The following is a 19,981-nucleotide window of genomic DNA, read 5'->3' on the forward strand; positions in this document are numbered from 1 at the left end:
TCTGTAGTGCTTTTAGTACTGTCTGGTGCATGCAGGTCTCAGTGTTTTTAAAAATTTGAGTGTAGTAAGCTTGATTGTATGAAGTGGGTAAATAATAGCATCCATGTTTTTAAATAGCAAGCTGAAGCAGAGGAAGTCCTATGTGATTTAGCCAGAGCAGCAAACGTCTAATGCTGGAAGTGTCAACACAGCCAGTTGGGCATGCAAACATAGGCATTTGTATGTGCTAACACCTGAAGTACTTCCCATCTGTTTGTATGGAAATTATATTATATTGAAGTTATTTGCCTTTATTCTCCTTTAAAATCAGAGATATGTTTCTACTTCCTTTCTTTAAATATGACATTCACTTACAAACATTTTTGTAGATTTTTAAGTTGTTCAGTGTTTTGGTGCATTAATAGCAATAATAATACTAAAACTGAATTTTGTTGTAATCTTTTAAAATTTAATATGTTTTTCCTGTAGTGAAAATTAAAGGAACATTTCTCATGGAGTCATGGCACAATAAACTGCAGGAATATCCTACTGAGGGAAAGTACTTTAATTGTGCTAATAGATCAAGTGATAAGGGTTTTTAAGTAATGTGTTTTAGAAAATGGCTGTGGTGTAACAAACTTTCAAATGTACGTTATCACCTGTAATTCAGTTTTTATCATCTTTAGGAAGAAAAAAAATATATATTGGCTTGTGGGAATGCCTAATAATTGTAATACCTACACCAAAATTGTTATTAAATAGGAATATGTAATTAATCAAAGAACTTTTCCAGGATTATTTTTATTTATTTTGAGAATTTTCAAGATGAGTAGACATGGAAAAGAAATTTTTTTTTTGTTTTGAATGCTTACTTATTTAACACGTTTCAGCTTAAGTGCAAAACTTAAGTTAGAATATGTGCCACATAATTTATCAGTCTAATTTTTGATGGCAACAAGAATAGCAGTTTTATATATACCAGGATTCTGGTTTGGTAAAAGCAGTTAAATTAAATTATGCCAATTTGAAAGTCAAAACCAGTTGAGTTACACAAGAGCATGCTTTTTCTCGTCAAAATAGGAAACACTTGGGATATTTCAGGGGTTATGTAAAGACTTTAATTTGTAACCACATCGTGTATGCTCACTCTGAGTGGTAGACAAGAATAGTTGTTCATGTGATTTGCCGTTTCTTCAGCACATTATTTGAACCATATTACTGAGCGTATTTTTTATTTTGAATGATAGTTAATCTGAGCTACAATTAATTATTTTAACACTGGGATAATATAAAAAAGATGTGTATATGGTGTTTACATACTAGACATCACTACATGCAAGTGCTTTTAAACACTTATTTCATTTTAGTCATTACCTTCTAGAACAAAATAGTTGGTTTGTTGTAGGGAGGGCAAGGGTTTCCCTTTGCATAGTTCGTGTGATTTCAGAATCTAGAGGAGAGCATAGCTGTCAGGCCACAGAATTACGTACTTAACAGAAGTTAGAATGACACTCTGTTGAATTTGAGCCAGAAGGAGTTTGAATGAGTATTTTTTTTAATACACTTAGGTAACCTTCGCATTACTTTTTTTTCTGGTTGCAGATTTTTAGCTCCAGATCTGTCAGTGTAGTGGAAAGGCTGTGCCCTAAGTTACATGGGATGAATGAGATGAACTTCACAAGAAGTAAAGGGAGTCCAAAATGCTTGCCACTGCTGTGTTTTAAATCAGACTTTCAGAATTGGTTGAGTGGTGTCTTCTCAACAAATGGAGACTAACACATTGAAAACATTTAGTGGTTCTCGATTAATAGAATCCTTCAGTCTGTAGACTTTCTTTTCTTTAATACCTGGTACCTAAATAATGATGTAGAGCTCAGACTCTTGAATCAAATGGCACTTAATGGCACTGAAACTGGTAGTTCAGAGGGGTTTTTTTAAGGAAAGCACAATATACTTGCAATTCTGTTTATTGGAATCCATGTGTTCTTTGTTATATGAACTCATGTCAAAATTGAAAAAAGTTTCTGCCAGATTTCTACTCTTCAACAGTATGATTTCACTTTCTATATACTGCACATCACAGCTTCTTTACTAGTTACTATTTTTTCCTTTTACTTCATTACTTCTGTTAGAGTGTTCTTTGCTTGTCAGTATTGCATAACTTGATGTTGATGACCATGTTCTTGCAAAAAGAATTTAGCTAGTGTCTGTCTGATGTACTGCAGTGTCCTTCAGTGGGTGACCTGCTTCCTTTCTGTTTTTCCTGACCACTCATGTTGTGGGGGAGTAGGTTTCTTACCTTGGGAGGTGCTCTAATACTAAAACTCTTGTCTGCTAATATCTTAACCGACTGCAGCAGGATTGAAAATGCCTTATCTTGAATGTAGCAGGATGCACACTGCAAATATTGTAGCAGGTTAATATATTGATTTCTACTTTGAATTTCAGGCTGGAGGTTCTCAAGTAATCTTTACCAATCCACTGGAAATTGTCAAGATTCGATTGCAGGTGGCTGGAGAAATTACTACTGGTCCAAGAGTTAGTGCCCTGAGTGTATTAAGGGACTTGGGTTTCTTTGGTCTCTACAAGGTATGTTTTAAAAAAATGTTTAAAATAAGCCTATTATAAATCTTTCAAATGAATGTATAATTTCAGTGTTCCCACAAACTTTCATAGGTGGACATAATTTTATTTTTTAAAAAAACAATTATTACGTGATATTTTCATTTTTCAATTTTGATTATTATGTGATATTTTCATTTTTCAGTTTTGATTAAGGGAAGAAACTGTCTCATCTTTTTGAGCATGTGGTTTTTGTAAATCTTACTGAGACTTCTTCTCTCACTTCAGCAGGTTTAAGGTTCATTGAGTATTAGTTTGTGATTCCTGATATTCTGCCAGGTGTAAAAATAAGCTTATTTTCATCTGCTACATGATATAGAGCTTACAGTTTTGGAACTTTGCTTTTGCTCTTCTGTGTTTGATTCAGCAACTTTCCCAGATGTCATCGTTCATTTGGTGATGGGAATTAATTGCAGCACAATAATAGTGAAGAAATACAGGCAGTGGGAGCCCAGCATAAAAATAAACTCCTAAAGCAAGCTTCCCCTGGCTTCCTTAGAAGAATATTTCCCTAAATAATACCACGAAAAGCTGCCTTTGTGAGTGTATGCTACAGACTCCACAGTTCTGCTTGCTACATTACTGTCTTCACATAGATACATAAATACGTAGAAGTAAAGTTAGGTTTAATGATGGCAGCAGGAATAAAAATATCTTCTGAATGTTGAATCTAATAGGATATATGCTACGAATAATTTAAAGGATTAAGATACTTTTATGGTGTCTTCTACTTTTAAATGAAGGAGACTCGATACGGGGAAATATGAAAGGTCTTGAAGTACTTTGAGATAGCCAGTACACTCAAGCATTGAAACAAAAGCTGTAATGAATACCATATACTGCAGAGCACTGTGTGGTGTTTCTTCAGACTCTGCAGCCTACTATTCAGAAGAAAGCTTTCACACTTCCAGTTTGTCCCAGGATTTCCAGTGAAGCAGGCAGTATTCCTCTGTTTCTTATTTATGGCAGTGCAGCCATAAATTGAAGATGCTTCAGAAGACACCAAATGAGCCCCATTCCCTTCATCCACAGTGTTTGAATTCCATCTCCTTTTTTAAGCATCCAGTCTTCTAAAATTGTTCTGTTAACATTACAAAGAAGGAGCCTGCCCCTGAGAACGTGTCTGTATGTTTTGGCCTGGAGAGAAGTTGCAGGTCTGAATAGGATTTAATGGGGAGTTGTTTTTCCCTTTTAATTGACTTGCTAATTTTTTAGGTGTTTTACTGAAGCTGAGGCTATTGTGTAAAGTCCTAGTAAATGGCATTACTGTGTTGATCAGATTAACATTTACAACTGAAAACAGGGATATTGTAAAGAGTCTGCTTCCCTGAGGCTGCGCAGGAATGGAGGTCAGCTACTGACTTTTACTTGGACTAGCAAAAAGAAAACCCAAAATGAGAACCAGTGAACTAGTTTACTAAAGTGGCAGTTTCTGATTTTTTTTTTCTCCCTGAGTACCTCTCTTCGTGGTTGAGCAGAATTTGCTACATTTTTCCATTTTTAATGGCATTAATGTCTTGGGTTGTATCATGAATTATTTCTATCCACTAGAGTAAATACTGGTGGATATTAGTCAGAACTACACATGAACACAAGCTAGTTACAGCACTATGTTGCATTGAAACAGACAGTTATCTAATCACAAGACACACAGTTTCATTGCTTCATTTATTGAGTATCTCCGCAAAAAAAAAAAAAAAGCCGCAGAAGTGTTTGGGTTTGGTTTTACTCAGCAGTTGTCTTTGTTTCTGTTTCTTTTGACGCCCCCCACCCTACTTCTTGTGTTCATGTCCTTTTGTATGTCATTAGGATTCACTGCCTACAAAAATTTGAATTATTTGACAAAAGTAGAGAATTTAGCCTGGTGATGGTAGGCACCCACTGAGCACAGACCACATCACAAGGCTTGCGTCCAAGGGCACCGTTAGTCACAGCCAGGTCTGTAATTGGGCAGTTTGTGCTGTTCTCTACCAAACACTTGGCACTGCAGCTGCCCCCTTTCCTCTGTGCCAGTGAGAGCATTGGTGCACCCACATAATGATCTGGAACAGGAGAGTCCTTAAAGCCTCCTTCTCCTTAGGGCTTAGTTTGTTTTGAACCCAGACCAGCTCCCTCTGTAGCTTCCCAGGTGGTTGTACCCAGTCGAAAGGAGGAATGGCTGTGGCATGGGGAGCCTGTCTGTCTCAGAATAGTTTTAAACTGCCTTGAGGTGCTTGTGTTAGAGCAGTGTTAGAAGCAAAAGCAGCCCTCTCCTGAATGCTTGTGCTGGAGCTGGCAGTGTTTGTGAGGCCAGGCAGGCATTAATAATTCATTGCATCAGTCGCCAGCCCCAGTAAGTGCTACCCAGACACATCAATGGTCTTAAATGGATTTCAGATGAGACTAGATTTGGTAGGTGCTGCCTTCTCTGGTGGAGCTTCTAAATTAATTTAGTAAGTATAAAGACCAAGTGGACATCAAATAATAATGAATCTTCTACTAATGAGAACTGAAATATCTTGATATGTTTGGAATGTTCATACTCTTAACAACTCAAATTGGCTTTGAACTATAAAAAAGGAATGAGGATTTTATGACTATCTCAGTACTTTTCATGTTGTTTGCTCTAACATGAACAAGTCTTCCATTTGCATCTGAGGTCTTTGTTTCTTGGTCTCAAGACACAAGACTTGCATCTCAAGCCCTTAATGTACTTATTTTAGTAGATCTAGGTATTACTCCATACATACTGCTGTGGAAGAACAAAAATAGATAGTTATTCTAGAAAATAGTTTTATTTGGGAATCTTGGAGTTTCTTCGCAGGCTTAATGGGCCTTCATGTAGGTATTCCAGCTGTTTAAACACTTGTCTGTCTTAGCCATGACTTAAACTAACTGATTGACTTTCTTTTGCAAGTGTTGAAAGCAAAATTTTAGACTTCTAATTTTAAGAATTTTAATTTGAAATAAATGGATGTCTTTTTTGGTTATAAGTTTTATTTACCACATTCCAAGGACTGCAGTGAAAATTCTCCTTTCCTAGTTCAAAGAAAAGTCATCCCTGAAAACTGTTCTTACCACTACAGATCCATTTGGCATGCTCTGCTTAGTTCCCATGAGTCGTTTATGCTGAAATTCAGGTGAAAATCTGTAAGAGTCCCAGATAGTAGTCAGTAAGGAAAAATGTATTAAGTGCAGCCAGAAGATGTGAAGAATTGGTCTTAACTTCATGAGGCAAATTCCTGCATGTCTTAACAAGATGTACTGCTTGTTATTTGAATTCATATATTTGGTATTATTTTCTACCTATGAAGCACTTCCTGTGGATTTCAAAATAAAATGCCCACACCCCCCTGATACAGGTAATTTCAGTGCTCCTGTCTTGCATTAACAGAGAAAACCAAGGCACAGACAGATAAATCTTATGTCTCATGCCAACAAATTAACAAAAGAAATGCTATGTAAACCCTTTTTTTCATCCAGCTGAGTGAATCTTGTATTGATTATGATCATAATTATCCCAGCATTCTAGTGCAAATGAATTTCCATTGAGGATCACTGAGAAGCTGGATTGCATAGTTTTGGTGCCTCTCTGTATAAGTGAGAGTAATACTCTTTGGCGTCATTCATTGGCATGTGAGTGTGGCACTTCAGTGTGCTACCGACAGAAACAGTTCACAGTAGTACTGTGCTGAGATCTCTGCTCTGTGCTCTCTCTACTTGCAGACTTGATCTTAGAATAATTTTTGTTGAGAGCCAGTCCTGGAGGTCACCTGGGCAATCTGACCAGGTATTTAACCACCTTCATGGTTTAAAGCAAACAAAGAGAAACAAAAAGACCCGCACCCTTTTTCTTAGGCCTCATTGAATTGGCCACATTGAAGCTGCTGTCCGTTGCCTGTGATACTTCCATTGTGCACCTCCAAGAGTAGTTTTCTTTCCCTGCACTCTCCTTTAAGTGAGCAATAAGGTCTCTCCCTAGCCTGCACTTCTCAGAGTTGAGCACACTGAGTTCCTCTCTTTGTATGCTGTGGACTACACATCTGGCTTGATGGCCCTGCACTGGACTCCCTCCAGTGTGAACACATCTTTTTTGTATGGGAGAGACCAGGACTAGACACAGGGCTCCAGATGTGGTCCCAGCAGTGCTGAATGGAGGTAATAATCACTTCCCTTGCACTCTTGCTACTATAGCCCAGGGTGTGTGGCTGTCTGACTTCCCTGCAAAGAGGTGTTGCTGACCCATACTCAACTTGGGCACAGTATCCTCCAGACTTTTTCTCCAAAAATGCTTTCAGCCTGTGCTGCTGCATAGGTCAGTTCCAGTCCAGGTGCAGGACCTTGCATTTGCTGATTTGGACTTCGTTGTATTCTTGTCTGCCTGTATCTCCATCCTGTGAAGGTGTCTCTGAGCAACAGCCTTTCACTATAGCACACTGCTTCCCCAATTCAGCATCATCTGCTGAGAGAGCAGCTTATGTTCCACTGGTTTAGCTATGGGATGTTATGACAGACCATCTCAAAAGCCAGGCTTTTAGTCAAGTTGTACAACATCCATTGCTGTCCCCTTTTCTATAGGTCTGGCAAACTGGTTGGTCAGCTGCAATTTGATAAATCTGTATTGGTTGTTCCCAGTCTCTCTTTTGTCCTTCATACGCTTGGATATGGCTTCCAGGAACATTGGCTCCATAAACCTCCCAGGAACAGAGGTGTGCCCAAACATCTTGCAGTTTCCCAGATCTTCCTTCTTGCTCTTCCAGATGGTGTGATGTTTGTCTGTTCTACTTACCAGAACCCCCTTGTCTGACTTGACCTTTTGAAGTTAATAACAACCTCACAATGTCATCAGCCAGCTGTCTCGGCACCACTGGAGGTATCTGTTCTGGTCTCAGGATTGTGTATGTGCAGATGGCTCTAAGTGCCCTGTCTGCAGGTAATGCAGACTTTCCTGGTAACTTGTGGAGCTGAGAGGCCTGGGGACAGATTTTACTAGTAAAAAGCAAGACAAAAGTAATTTCTCTGCTTTTTCCGTGTACTTTGTCAGTAGGTTTCCTGCCCCCATTGTGCAACAGCCTCACAATTTATTTATTGTCCTTTTGCTGCTGATGTGTTTACCGGAGCCCTTTTTACTCCCCCTTCACATCCCTTACTAGATAGATCTCCAGCTGATCCTTGGCTTTTCTGTCTCAATTGCTGCACACTCAAGCAGTGGTTCTGTATATCCTGGGTAGCCTATACCCACCTCTGCTTCCATTTTATTTTCTGCATTTGTGCTCAGTCATGAGTTCCTCCATGCTGGTCATCTGAGTTGGTTGCTCAACCTTCTACACAGTGGAATAAACCATCCTAGTGCTTTTGAGGAGACTGTCCTTGGTGGACCTTTGTAACTCCTAAAGTTTTTCTTTGGGGGAAAATTCCTATCACAGCACATATAGCTCAGGGTCAGATAATTGAAATGTCCTTCTCTTCCTTCCTCACCAAAGAACTAAAGAGTAGGTCTGGGGTCATAATAAATGCCAACATTTACAGTCAGAGCTTCCTCTGAGACTCCCTGCTCCTTCACTGGGTGGTCAGATATTAGCCATTCTGTAATGATATGCAGCTTAGAAATAAAATGCATGTTAATTCCAGCAATAAAAAGATTTGACACATACAGCTCATTAAGCTGACTGCTAGGTTGAACCCATGTCATTCTTTAAAGCTAGAAAGCAAATATTTTTTTCTGCCTTTGTCTAAAATTCTGAACTACTTGTGTAAATAAGTATTTTAAAACATTGTACATCTCAAAATCCAGCTGCTGCTTTGGGGAGGCACATAACAGCACTTTTGCAGAAGGAATTTGTTTCCTCTATTCGTGTTCTTTCTCCCAGTAATAGTAACTGTGAAAGCACCAGGGCATGGAAGCTTGTGACTAGTAAATTCTTTAGCTACAGATACTCTGTAGATTACAGGTATTCTTAAAAATATAGAGAGAACATATCGCAGTCAGGGAAAATATCATTTAACCTAATGCAAAATGTCATTTGTGTTGGCAGAAATGGAAAGGATACTTTCCTGATTTTCAGTATTTTTAATAGATTTTATTGAATTCCTAGCCACAGCTGAATATTGAAGTAATCATCCATAGCTAATACATTTGCTGTCTTCTACCTGTCTTACACCTTAATGTGAATAAAGTCCCGTTAAAGTCAGTTGAATTTATATTCTATTGGTTTTAAAAGACATCTTTAAAGTGTTCATGTAAATAACCACTGTAAATATACCTCCTTATTTTGTACATCACAGCAAACTCATATCCATACAATATCTGCCATAAAATGTTTAATAAAATGTTACTCCTTGTATACATAATCATTCTGAGTAGTGCTTTACAACATAACAGACAGTACCACTCCATAATTTTGCACAACAAAGTTATTCTGTATCCCAGGAAGACAATAAATAAGAGTGGTAAATGATTCTTCAAGGAAAGGGTATGTTGGTTGTGGTAATGTTTATTTTTATAATTACTACAAGGTACTTAGCTCAGATTTGTGCTTTGGCTGATATTGCCAACACAGTTTCCATTTCCAAAACTAGTCAGAAAAGCTTCCAAAAGTCTCCTTTTCCCCCTCCCCTCCCTTACCCCCCGAATACTTCATAAACAAGCTTCTGGTGTGTTGACCTGGAAAGTGTAATCTCAGGTGGCAGGATATGTATGAAGCTCTCACCTGGTTCCTTTGATAACAGCTGAGCTATTTTCATGTCATGAAGCTGAGGGTTTACAGCAGGATGACAAACATATGAAACACAGTAGTAAAAGTTTTGAGTTACATTTTGCATCCACCATGCCTATTTGTGACTGTTCTCATATGTGAGAACCTGCTTTTCAGAAATTTCCTTTGAAATTACCCGAACCAACGCCCTTCCAACTAAAACAGCTATCTTTTTTTTCCTGCAAACTGAGTTGAAATTGCTGGTAGAGCATTTGAAATCAACATTTTATTCCTCTAACTTGATGTTCTAAATGAGTTTCATATTTTGGTTGGTATAAATATATGTGAATAAAAACCTATAATAGCTTTTAAGGCAATGTTATTTTACAGGGGAAAAAAGAATGCAGCCCTTGAAAGCAAATACCAGTAATATTTGACTGACTGTTACAAAACCTGTTAGGTGCTGTTAGGGCTCTGATTCTAAAGGGTTAAGTCTGTAGTAAAACCCAAGAAGAATGCAAAATGATCACGAAATGACATGCTGCCTATTGTTTGTAGCTATAGGATCAAAATAACAATTATACATGCCAAATAAATTCTAAACCTGTAAAAGAGAAAAAGAGGGGGTGGCTGTAAGTACAGGTGCCAGAAGCATTAAATAACTCTCTCAGACAAGGTGCACCACTGTTGTCTTGAATGCTGCTAGGTCCCCCCAGTCTGGCATTTTTCCCCCTGCACTAGACAATGTGCATTCACTGCAGGAGACTAGGCTAAGCCTGCGTCTCCCAGACCTGCCGGCTCCTTCTGCCCAACCCGACACAGAGGTGCCTTTGTCAGTATAATTACCCTCCCCTTGTAGTAGAAATAGTTTGTTTAGAGCCTTATTTGCAGGTAGAGCTGGTATAAGCAGGAATTAGCATGCTAAAGAACCTGTCCCAGCACTGACTTGGGCTTATTTATCCGAATCTTTGACAATCAGGGTTTTTTTTCCTCTGTTGGTTTATTCAGTGAGATACTATCCGAGATTAAGAGCTTTAAGGTTATTAAAGAGATTGAAGATGGGAGCCAACAGGCTGTTGTGCGAGGAAGGCACATGTCCTGGTGTGTAGGATCTCCCAATAATTTCATGCCTGGCAGGTCTGCACCTTGGCTGCCAGAATAAACTCGGCTGGATGCTCCTTACTGCTTTCTGGGGATTGATCAAACCTCCCTTTGGCTTTCAGCACGTTGTCCACATCAAAAAGGTGTGAGAAGTAAAATAAATGTTTCTTTTGCTTTTCAAGATACTGTGGCCAATCTCCCTAAGCCTTCCTAATTGGCCTGGGCTGGTTGCGGATGATTAACTTGAAGTTAAATGGGGCCTGCTTTTAAACATGCTTTCCCAGAGTTTAAACGGAATGATGGGGGGAAACTTTAGACTGTTGCAATGCTGGACCAGAGCCAAGCTGGGTTATTATTAAAGTGGATCCAAGTTTTGATCCAGGTTTTGTTTACGCTGAGCCAACTAAGTTGATGGACATCCCTCCCTCTCTGCATACCTGAATGTATTATTATTAGTGATATTAACAATATGCCACTTCTGCCCTATGAAAAAGAGCCTTTTAATGAAGGGGGAGGAATATTAGCAGCTCAGGTTGAACTAAGAGTTGCTTGCATTTGGACTTTATTGATTTCTGTAAGTTATTTTAACTATGTCAGGATATTTCAGGGTATGAAAAATTGCAGAGGAAAAAATGTGTGCAGTGTTTGATGACAACATTGCAAAGAAAATAAAAGTAATGTGCCCCGAGGGCAAAGGTAGCGAGGAGATTTGCTCTGAGGAGAAGCATGCTCTAAAAATAAATCTTTGAAGAAACCATGTCAGTCTGTGAATGTTTCAGTAGTGAGTTTCATAATTTTCCTGTGAAGTAAATACAGTGCAGACATTTGATCCTTAAATTGTTGGGTTTTTTCATGCAGAAGTTGATAAAACCCTAGTCTTGTCTTCCTATTTGAAGATTAAAGGTAAATTGTTAAACAGGCTTCTGTTGCACATGAGAGTCCAGAATCCTTGTTTGTGTTGAATACAAAGGTTCACCTTCTCTGTGTCCTCAAGGCAGAGCATATGGGCAGAGCAGCACCAACACCAGTGCTTTTTGAGTTCCTTTATGGCATTTTCCTTAGTATCTCTAGAAAGGCATAACAAGAACCAGCGACTGGCAGCATAAATCAGACAGATCCAACTGAGTGAGAAGGCAGAGCGTCTGAACAGCAGGAGTCATTAACCTCCAAAGGGAGTGTCAGGGGAAGTGGTCAGTACTCAGTTGAAAACACAAGAAATAAGCTGACAAAGTGTGGTGGGAAGCAGTGGGAGCTGGAGCAGAGCCTTGCTCCCTGTGTTCAGTAGCTGAGTTTGTGACGCACAAAGTCTGACTACAAGATCTAATGGCCTTTTTAATACATCTTTATTTTCTCAGAGGCATTCTCTGACTGCAGACTGCACTTATGAGTGTCTCCTGAGAAGTGGCTTGCAGGACCTGGTTTTCTTGTCACACATCCTGCTGCCTTCCCCTGCCTTGCCTCGTGGAAAGGCAACTTTACGGTTTTTCTGACACCTTGCAGCTCCTTTGTCTTTGATAACCAGCATCCAACTTGGATAAGCACTATATTTTAACTGGTATTACAGTACAAGCTAAGCTTACAGATGTGTCCAGGCATATCATTAGATTTAATTAAATTATGTGGATATTAACATGTCCCCTGTGAAATGTCTGGCACTGAGGCATGTGCTGGTAGACCTGTGAAAAAGAGAAGTACAGTAACAAGGGCACCCCCCGAGGGTTTGTGGATGAACCTCAAGCAGTTTCTCCAGGTCTCCACCCTTCCTTCAAAGAGAAGAGGCTTAGGCTCATCCATGAACCATTTCTTTCTCAAGCTTGAAAGATTTTACCCGTTTTCCCAAGCCACCTCTTGTTTGTGCTTTCCTCCTGGTCTTAGTCCTGGCAGGCTCTGGTGTCCTCTGGATCTCTCTGAGGAAAGGCAGACTTCAAATTACTTTTGCTGTTGGAGCACGGATACTATTTGATATTTTATTTTGGTTGACCTTCCCTAGTGGCCTTTTTGCTTTTCCCCCTGCTTGAAAAACTTTTGACTGTTTGCCACTACCCCAAAAATCATCTTCCCTGTTTGCCTCCCTCTTGGATTTGAAACCAGCTGTATTGCTGGCAACTTCGTTGGCTGATTGTGCCACTTCCACAAATTGATAACAAGGCAAATTTAACAGTAAGAGATGAAATTTATTGAAACAAACTGTATCCCAGATAATTTGTACTTCAAAATTCACAAGTAAATCAAGCTGTTACTGTTCTGCAAAAGACTTGGTGTTATGGTCCTACCCCCTCAATATATGTTGCATTATCAATTGTAGTGCCTGTTTAGATGTATGGACTGGGCACTGTTTCCCCTGGAGTATTTATTTTAAGTGGGAGTGAGGGGTGACAGACCTATCCTGTGGCTCAGTCTGTTCCAAACACGTCTCAAACTCCCACCATGGGTTCATGGCTACAAGGTCAACTATTTAACGTTCTCCAAAGGTGTTTCCAGAGTTTACTCAAACACGTGATACTTTCTCCATTACCAGCACATAACTACAGTGCTACAGAGTGAGGGAGGACATGTAGACAAGATACATACAATGACAGAAATTAGTGAACCAAGAAACAGCACACAGTCACTCCTCAGCAGGGTGAAATACATGAATCTCTTGAGAGGAGAAATTGCTTTTTCTATAAACCCTTTGCAGCAAAATGAAAAAATACAATGTTGCTCTGTTCTCGGATATTCATGGTAAATTTGCTCATTCTCAAAACTTGGTGTCTTTTTCAACACAGGGTGCTAAGGCATGTTTTTTGCGTGACATCCCCTTCTCTGCCATTTACTTCCCCTGTTACGCTCATTTGAAAGCTTCGTTTGCAAATGAAGATGGGAGGGTTAGCCCTGGAAATCTGCTCTTGGCTGGATCAATAGCTGGTAAGTGCCCAGATTTCTTTTTTCAGGGCTCTATACTGTGCTGGCAGCACAATAGTTACAGCAGTGACAACAGTAACAAAAAACTCTCAAAAGGACTGTATGCAACAATACTGTATTTTGCAACTTTACACAGAAACAACGAAGTTACCATGCTGTAGAATGAGTTGAAGATACTGTAAGTTTCTGGTATAATCAAAATGTTCAGGAAGCAAAAGAAAAGGAAAATAAAGTCTTTTGCTGATGTTTTGTTATCATATATCATCATCCCTTGTGAAGTTACTCTGCTGGTTTTGGCTGTGTCTCACTGAGAGGTAATGTTTTGTTGAAATGATTTATCAACAAAACCATGGCATTCATAAAATTCTTTGTGATCAAATGAATCTTGGATTTTGGTATATATAGTCCAGAAGCCACACTAGAAGTACAGCTCTCCAAACACAATGACATAACAGGTGACAAAATGATGACAGTATTTGCTACCCTCAGTATCCCATGAAGTTACCTGGCTTCTTGAGGATTTTACCTTTGTCATTTTTTTAATACTAAATAAAGCAGAAGATCTTTAAAACATTTCTGCACTACCACAGATTGCTAATTCCTAGCATACCCAGATATGACAGAGGTGCAGAGTGTGATCTTGAGCACTTGGTTGGTTTAGGTTGCTGCAAAACAGACAGAAGAGCCCAAACATGCTTAACTTCTCACAGATTAATTTAGCTTGAGTGTGCCAGAGCCCAAGGGAGAAGACAGAGACAGGCTTTGTAAGCCTCAGCTTGCCCTTGTGTGCTGCGTGGCAGGGCCCTCTGCAGCACCCAGCTTCTACACCCAAAGAGGACCTCCACTTGATAGCTGTCTGCTGCAGGGGGCAGCTTGAGTGTCCTGCTCCTGCAGTGTCTATGGTTGCCCCTAGGAAACAAATAGGCTTGCAGATTTGTGCAACAGGACCTGTAGGGGAGTGAGTAGCAAGCAGGAGGGCTCACATCAGCAGGTATTTCCACCATGCTTATCAGGGGGCTGCTTGCTCTCTCCCAAGTTCTTCCTCCTGCATGGCCCCTGGCAGACTGCTGTGACCTGCCAGGTGAGAAAAATGATGGAATGGCATGACTCCAGTACAGAAAGGTGGTTTAGCAATGTTTTCTCATTTGATTTTAAGCTTTCTCCTCCCTAAGAAAACTCCTTGACTGGTCAAGATTATACTTGGGACTGTGTCTCTTGAGGAGCAGGGCCCTTTTTTAGCCAGTATCTGGTCTTAGACAACAGCTAAGATCAGTTGGTTTGTCTTGTTGAGGCATATAGATCTCTATTCAGTAGCTCATAGTCCAAAGGCATTGAGCTGGCACTAGCAAAGCCAGCTGTGTTCCAGTGACTGCTGCTCAAAACCCCCTTGTCCTCTCCCCTCCCACACCCCATTCCAGAGCTAGGCTCCAAACCCTCCAACAGGAGCTTTTACAGCCAGCCTATTTCTCACCCGTTTTAATGGAACAAAACAATTTTTGAACTTTAGATCATATTTACAGACTTGAAACATAAGATGGGTTTTTAAAGCCAAGTAATTTCTTAGATTTTCCTATTTTTCTCTTTCTAGCCATTGTCAGGTGATTGCAGACTGAGATAACCGTCCCTTTGAAGTTCAGGCACAGAAGCACTCTTTATTGTTGCTGATATGGCTCACCAATCTAGCTATAATGTGAATTTTACCCAGTGCTTCCTGTGAATCCCATCCTAGGTTAACTCTCAGGAGCAAATTAGAGTGTTAGAGATACAACACTCATCATACTGTTTACAAAAACAAGAAATTTATTTTATTGGGTACATGTAAAGTGTGATGGGGGTGCATGTGTCCACTGTTTTGCCAAAAGTCAAGGGAAAGACAGAACAAAACACGCACTGCTTCTGAAAAGCTGGCTTTGGTCTCTGGGCTGATGTCTCTTCTCTGGCCAGGGATCTCACCTGGTCATGGGACTTCAGATGTGGGCATGAGCTCTGGCTGCGTGTGGGAAGCTCCCCCTTCCCACACACAGCCCGCGCTGCTGGGATATTCAAGCTAGCCGTAATAAGATGTGCACCTGTGTCCTTTGCTAGTGCCTGTTGCTTGTACTGCTTACATTAACTTCCTTTCCATTGTGGTTGGGGTCACAGGCAACATGCATGTCATCTACCTTGATCTACTGCTGGTTTTCAGTGTTCACAAGATGTCTCAACCTGTTGTGCCGTAGCGTATTCTGAGATGATTCTGATATCATCTGCAGGATCTCTCCTTAATTTGCTCCATCTGCTTATTGCCTCCATGAACTTCCTTCTCTTCCCCTAGCTCCTCTTTTTTCTTGTCAGCTCCTGCTGGGCTATTTGTCACATTCTGATTGTAAGCTTCTCTTGGCAGCAATCTGTAAATTCGACAAAATGCTTTTGTCCTGTACACATAGCTCCTAAAAAAAGGATTTTAAGTATCTCAAGTGCAAAATATCCTCAATAATATAGACTGAGTGATAAGGAGATGGAAGTCAATGTGTAGTAAGCAGAATTGTTTCTAAGTAAGTTCTTTGGTTTTCTTGAAAGCACTGGCTGGCTTATGAAGGACAAATGGCGGGCTTTAAATTGAAGACTCAGGCAATACCCTGGTGTGGGAAAGGCTAAGCAAAGAGGAATTTCAGTGTTTCTGGAGTTCAAAAACCTTGACCAGGTTTTAGTGCTTGCCTGCCAGACAGCTCGTGCTTGCACTGAGTGCACACTCAGTCAATGAGTTATTTTGGGGGGACAAGGAAAGGAGGAGGAAATCTTCTTTTGGTGATATGCACATGATTTGATCTCTTGGAGCAGTCTGCAGGAAGGGTGCTCTGGAGCTTGAGGCCAGACCATGCTGGTTTGGACAAAAGTTGTTACAGAATTACTAAGCTGGAAAAAAAAAAGGGGAAGGAGATTTATGCATCTACATCTGACCAAGTTGGTTTGGAACAGATGCAGAATGGAAAAGTAATAAAACCGTAAGAGGCAGTGTCTTCTGGGTACAGTCTTGGTGCTTTTCTTTGCCTTTTTTTTTGGCTTTTTTTTTTTTTCCCCACTTCTAAACATGGGCAGCCCCAAGTTTGGATAGAAATGATTTTAGAAATACCACCCATTGGTAATTTGGTATTTTTTACTTTCAGTTGATTATCTGCCAGGGTAAATTTAAATCTTCCTCCACATATTCTGCTGAGGATGTCAGCTGTGGCTTTGCAGCTGAGCAGTCTGCCATTCCTAATGAGAAGAATGACCCGTTTTGTAAGCCTTAGCTCTCAAGCCATGCTGAGCGTGCACGGCATTATCTGGTTCTCGGTGACATTGCTGCGTGAGGGGTGTTTGTGTGTCTGTGTTTGGATGTGTGTGCAGCCTATTCTAGCACAGTGTACAACCAGGATGCCAGCAACCACAGAGAGGAATGAAAAGGAAAGGGAAATATCAACCTTCCCTCCAAAAGCTTTGTGCTTATTAACTATGCAAGTTTCTGATTAGCACTGAAAACTCCAATCTGTGCCTCCCAGCTTGGCAGGAAGCATGTGATGTGGTGGTTCCTCTGGGAGAAGCTCTCTCTGGGTTAAGCCACGTCCACAACAGCCACCTTTTGTTGCTTGTTGCTTGTTCTCCTTCCCAGCTTCTGCTTAAATCAAATGTGGCTGGATTCTCCTGATGTTAGGAGGAAAGACCTGCTTACCTCTGGATAAATGAGGTGTGTGTAGCATATGTGCCAAGCCAGTGGTACCCACCTGATGACTTTTGTGTTGGGCAGGTATGCCTGCAGCATCGCTGGTCACCCCTGCAGATGTGATCAAAACAAGGCTACAGGTGGCAGCCCGAGCAGGACAGACCACCTACAGCGGTGTTGTGGACTGTTTTGCCAAGATCCTGCGGGAAGAAGGTCCAAAGGCTCTCTGGAAAGGAGCAGGAGGTGTGTAAAAGAGCTTTTATTGCCAGGTGATTTCTAATTGAGGCATTTGTCACTTAGGAACTGTATTCTTTTCTTTCAAGCTCGTGTATTTCGATCTTCTCCTCAGTTTGGTGTAACTCTGGTGACTTACGAGCTACTGCAGAGATGGTTTTATGTGGACTTCGGAGGAGTGTAAGTATGTGGTATTTGAATATACCAGGGATCCTGAAGTTATTCCTGGTTTTGTTGGGTCTTGGTCCTCGTTGGAACATCAGAGCCAGGGGCTTGCTAGGACATGTTGTAAAGGCTTTGTAAATATTATTTAAAGCACACTATACTGATGGAGGTTGGGATGATATTCCAGTACCTGTTTCATAGCAAGATATTACCACATTTTATATCACAGTTTCAAGCAGGGAACCTGTGTTAGTGTAAACAGAGACAGTGGGAGGCTAAATAATGGGCTGGGGATGTAACTGCAGGGAAAATGTGATGCCTGCCAGGTGAGGATACACTCTGCATTAGTCCTTATTATTTGGTGGAGGAGCTGTGTCCCTGATTAGGGCATTTGACATCCAAAAAAGTATACAGTTGTCACCAAGTTCAAAACCAATTTGTTGGAGCTTCAGCTCTGCCTCCTGCCTTTGTTGACAATACAGGTGGATGGGCATATATAGCTGTTTAACTTGATCCCAGAGCAGCTGCAGACTCTTCACGGATCTTTGGGGACAGCAGTTTGAAAGCCACCACAAAAATTACTTAAACTCTGCTATGTTCCTGGATTGGTTGTGTGCTGTAGCAAAGACTTATGAACCCGTTACCTCACACTGCAGTTTTGATTATGCACTGCAAATTTTATCTGGATTTGACCATACTCAATCAACATGAAGGCTCCTTACTGTTCTGGAAGGTTTTAAAACAGGGTATTTCTCCTTACATTGCAGTATTTAATTTAATTACTTACAGGGAAGTACACTCAGATGTCTCATTAAATTGACTTTATGGAGGAGATTTTTGTGAATACTGATTTTACTCTGTGGAACTTAATTTATTATTTTTATTATTTTGCAGAAAACCAGCTGGATCAGAAACAGTTCCTAAATCTAGGATCACGCTCCCTGCTCCTAACCCTGACCATGTTGGTGGTTATAAATTGGCAGTTGCCACTTTTGCAGGGATTGAAAACAAGTTTGGACTTTACCTACCTCGGTTTAAGCCATCGCCACCTACCTCAAAGGCTGCTGCAGCAGTAGGACCATAAGTTTATTGCTGTAGGGTTTTTGTTATTAGTTGGGAAAGAGCCACTTTTGTAATTGGTCAATACTTTGTTCCTTTAGCTTCTCATCATATAAAAGATTAGCTTCATTTGAGTTTTAAGGTAACTTTCATCTTAAATGTAATCATTTGTCTTTGTGCTTCCGTAACCAGATCACTGTGAAATTCTTACCAGTTGTTTTAAGTTTGGGACCATGAATGTATTTGTCCACATCTGACATGTGCTTATGTTGGGAAGACACTAATTTTAGGTTCCATTTATTGGAGAGGGCTGGGTGAGAGCTGTGAACCAGATCATTTTACAGGCAATGCTCAGTTGCAGATTACCAGGGCAGATGTCGCACATCGTCACTCAAATGGAAAGCTCAGTGGATATCACGGTGCTCAAAGCAGAATGATTTGGACTGTGCGTGTAAATTGGGTTTAAACTTGGTGCGTGTCTGTAGAGGTCAGCAAATACACACCTGGTACCTAAGTAAGCCAGTACAGCTTCAACTTCTTACATCTGTACACGCACAAGTTCTGTTTCTGGATTGTATTATGGAGCTTTTATGTGGAACATGTTTTTGTAATGGAAACCACATTTATAAATGTTTAGTCGTTGTATTATGTTACTGGTATCAAAATGCTCAAAAGAAAGTGTTATTGTCCATAGTCTTTGCACTTTATGGCAGAACTTTTGGCATTCTACTACACATACAAGAAAATTTCATAACTAGGTGCCTATCTTGGGTTGCTGGTGTTTGGAATTCAGTCTGTTTATGCACTTCTATAGTAAAAACGCTGCTTGTTTAAATAACTGCAATAGAAAATTCATGCACTGTATCAATGGTACCTGCCTTAACTGCTGGCTTGTAATTGGCAAATAGGTGGTTTCAGATTCTTATTTACTTCAATTGAGTCAAAAGAGATTAAAATAATCTAAAATAAAAGATTTTACTTAATTTTTGGTGCCTTGCACAGTGTTTAGAAAATTCTGTATTTATGAAGATAGAAATAAACCTTTCAAAGAGATGCACACATGGTATTCTGTTACGGAAATAACACAGTACATCAAATGTCTTGTTCAACTTCAGTGATAAAGTCAGGTTAAGATGAAGCTAATATTTGCACTTGTAGGCTATAAAAACACTTGCAGCTTGAGAACAAATTACCACAGTTCCCCTGCCTAGAAAAGACATCTCTTGGTGGAGATGTCACTCAGGAAAAAAGAAACTTTTCTTCAGTCAAAAGCCAGGATTGGAGTAAGCTTTGATATTTGATCTTTACTTTTGGGGGGAGGTTAAGGGTTATGATCACCTAGTCACTTGAAGGTCCTGTGGGGTGTCTTCTATGATACCTCTTAAGATGAGGAATTTGACCTTACTTGTCTCCTTGGAGAGGGGCAGGTGAGGGGTGGGTGCCTTCAACCTTGGCCGTAAACTGTGGGAATGCACAGATGCAGCATCTCTGCAGAAGAATGAGTTTGGTGTGCAGTATCACACTGTGCTGTAATTTGTGGAAATACTGAAATGGAAATCAC

The 19,981-nt window shown here is 40.2% G+C and overlaps 1 protein-coding gene across 3 annotated transcripts in view; it reads left to right on the forward strand.

The window, feature by feature from the left end:
- The window catches only part of SLC25A13 (solute carrier family 25 member 13), a 104,048-nt gene extending 84,645 nt beyond the window's left edge, over positions 1 to 19,403 (forward strand). For all 3 annotated transcript variants that reach the window (XM_042044167.1, XM_042044166.1, XM_042044165.1), the window contains 5 exons: positions 2,428 to 2,568; positions 13,145 to 13,283; positions 17,047 to 17,205; positions 17,286 to 17,376; positions 18,256 to 19,403. In XM_042044167.1, the coding sequence (XP_041900101.1) occupies positions 2,428 to 2,568; positions 13,145 to 13,283; positions 17,047 to 17,205; positions 17,286 to 17,376; positions 18,256 to 18,445 (720 nt within the window). In that variant the 3' untranslated portion in view covers positions 18,446 to 19,403. The remainder of the gene's footprint in view (positions 1 to 2,427; positions 2,569 to 13,144; positions 13,284 to 17,046; positions 17,206 to 17,285; positions 17,377 to 18,255) is intronic.
- Positions 19,404 to 19,981: the final 578 nt, after the last annotated feature.

The sequence above is a fragment of the Corvus kubaryi genome, unplaced genomic scaffold (assembly GCF_017639235.1).
Source record: "Corvus kubaryi isolate FWS band 111438036 unplaced genomic scaffold, C.kubaryi_AGA036_p1.0 37398, whole genome shotgun sequence".
NCBI classification, from domain to species: Eukaryota; Metazoa; Chordata; class Aves; order Passeriformes; family Corvidae; genus Corvus; species Corvus kubaryi.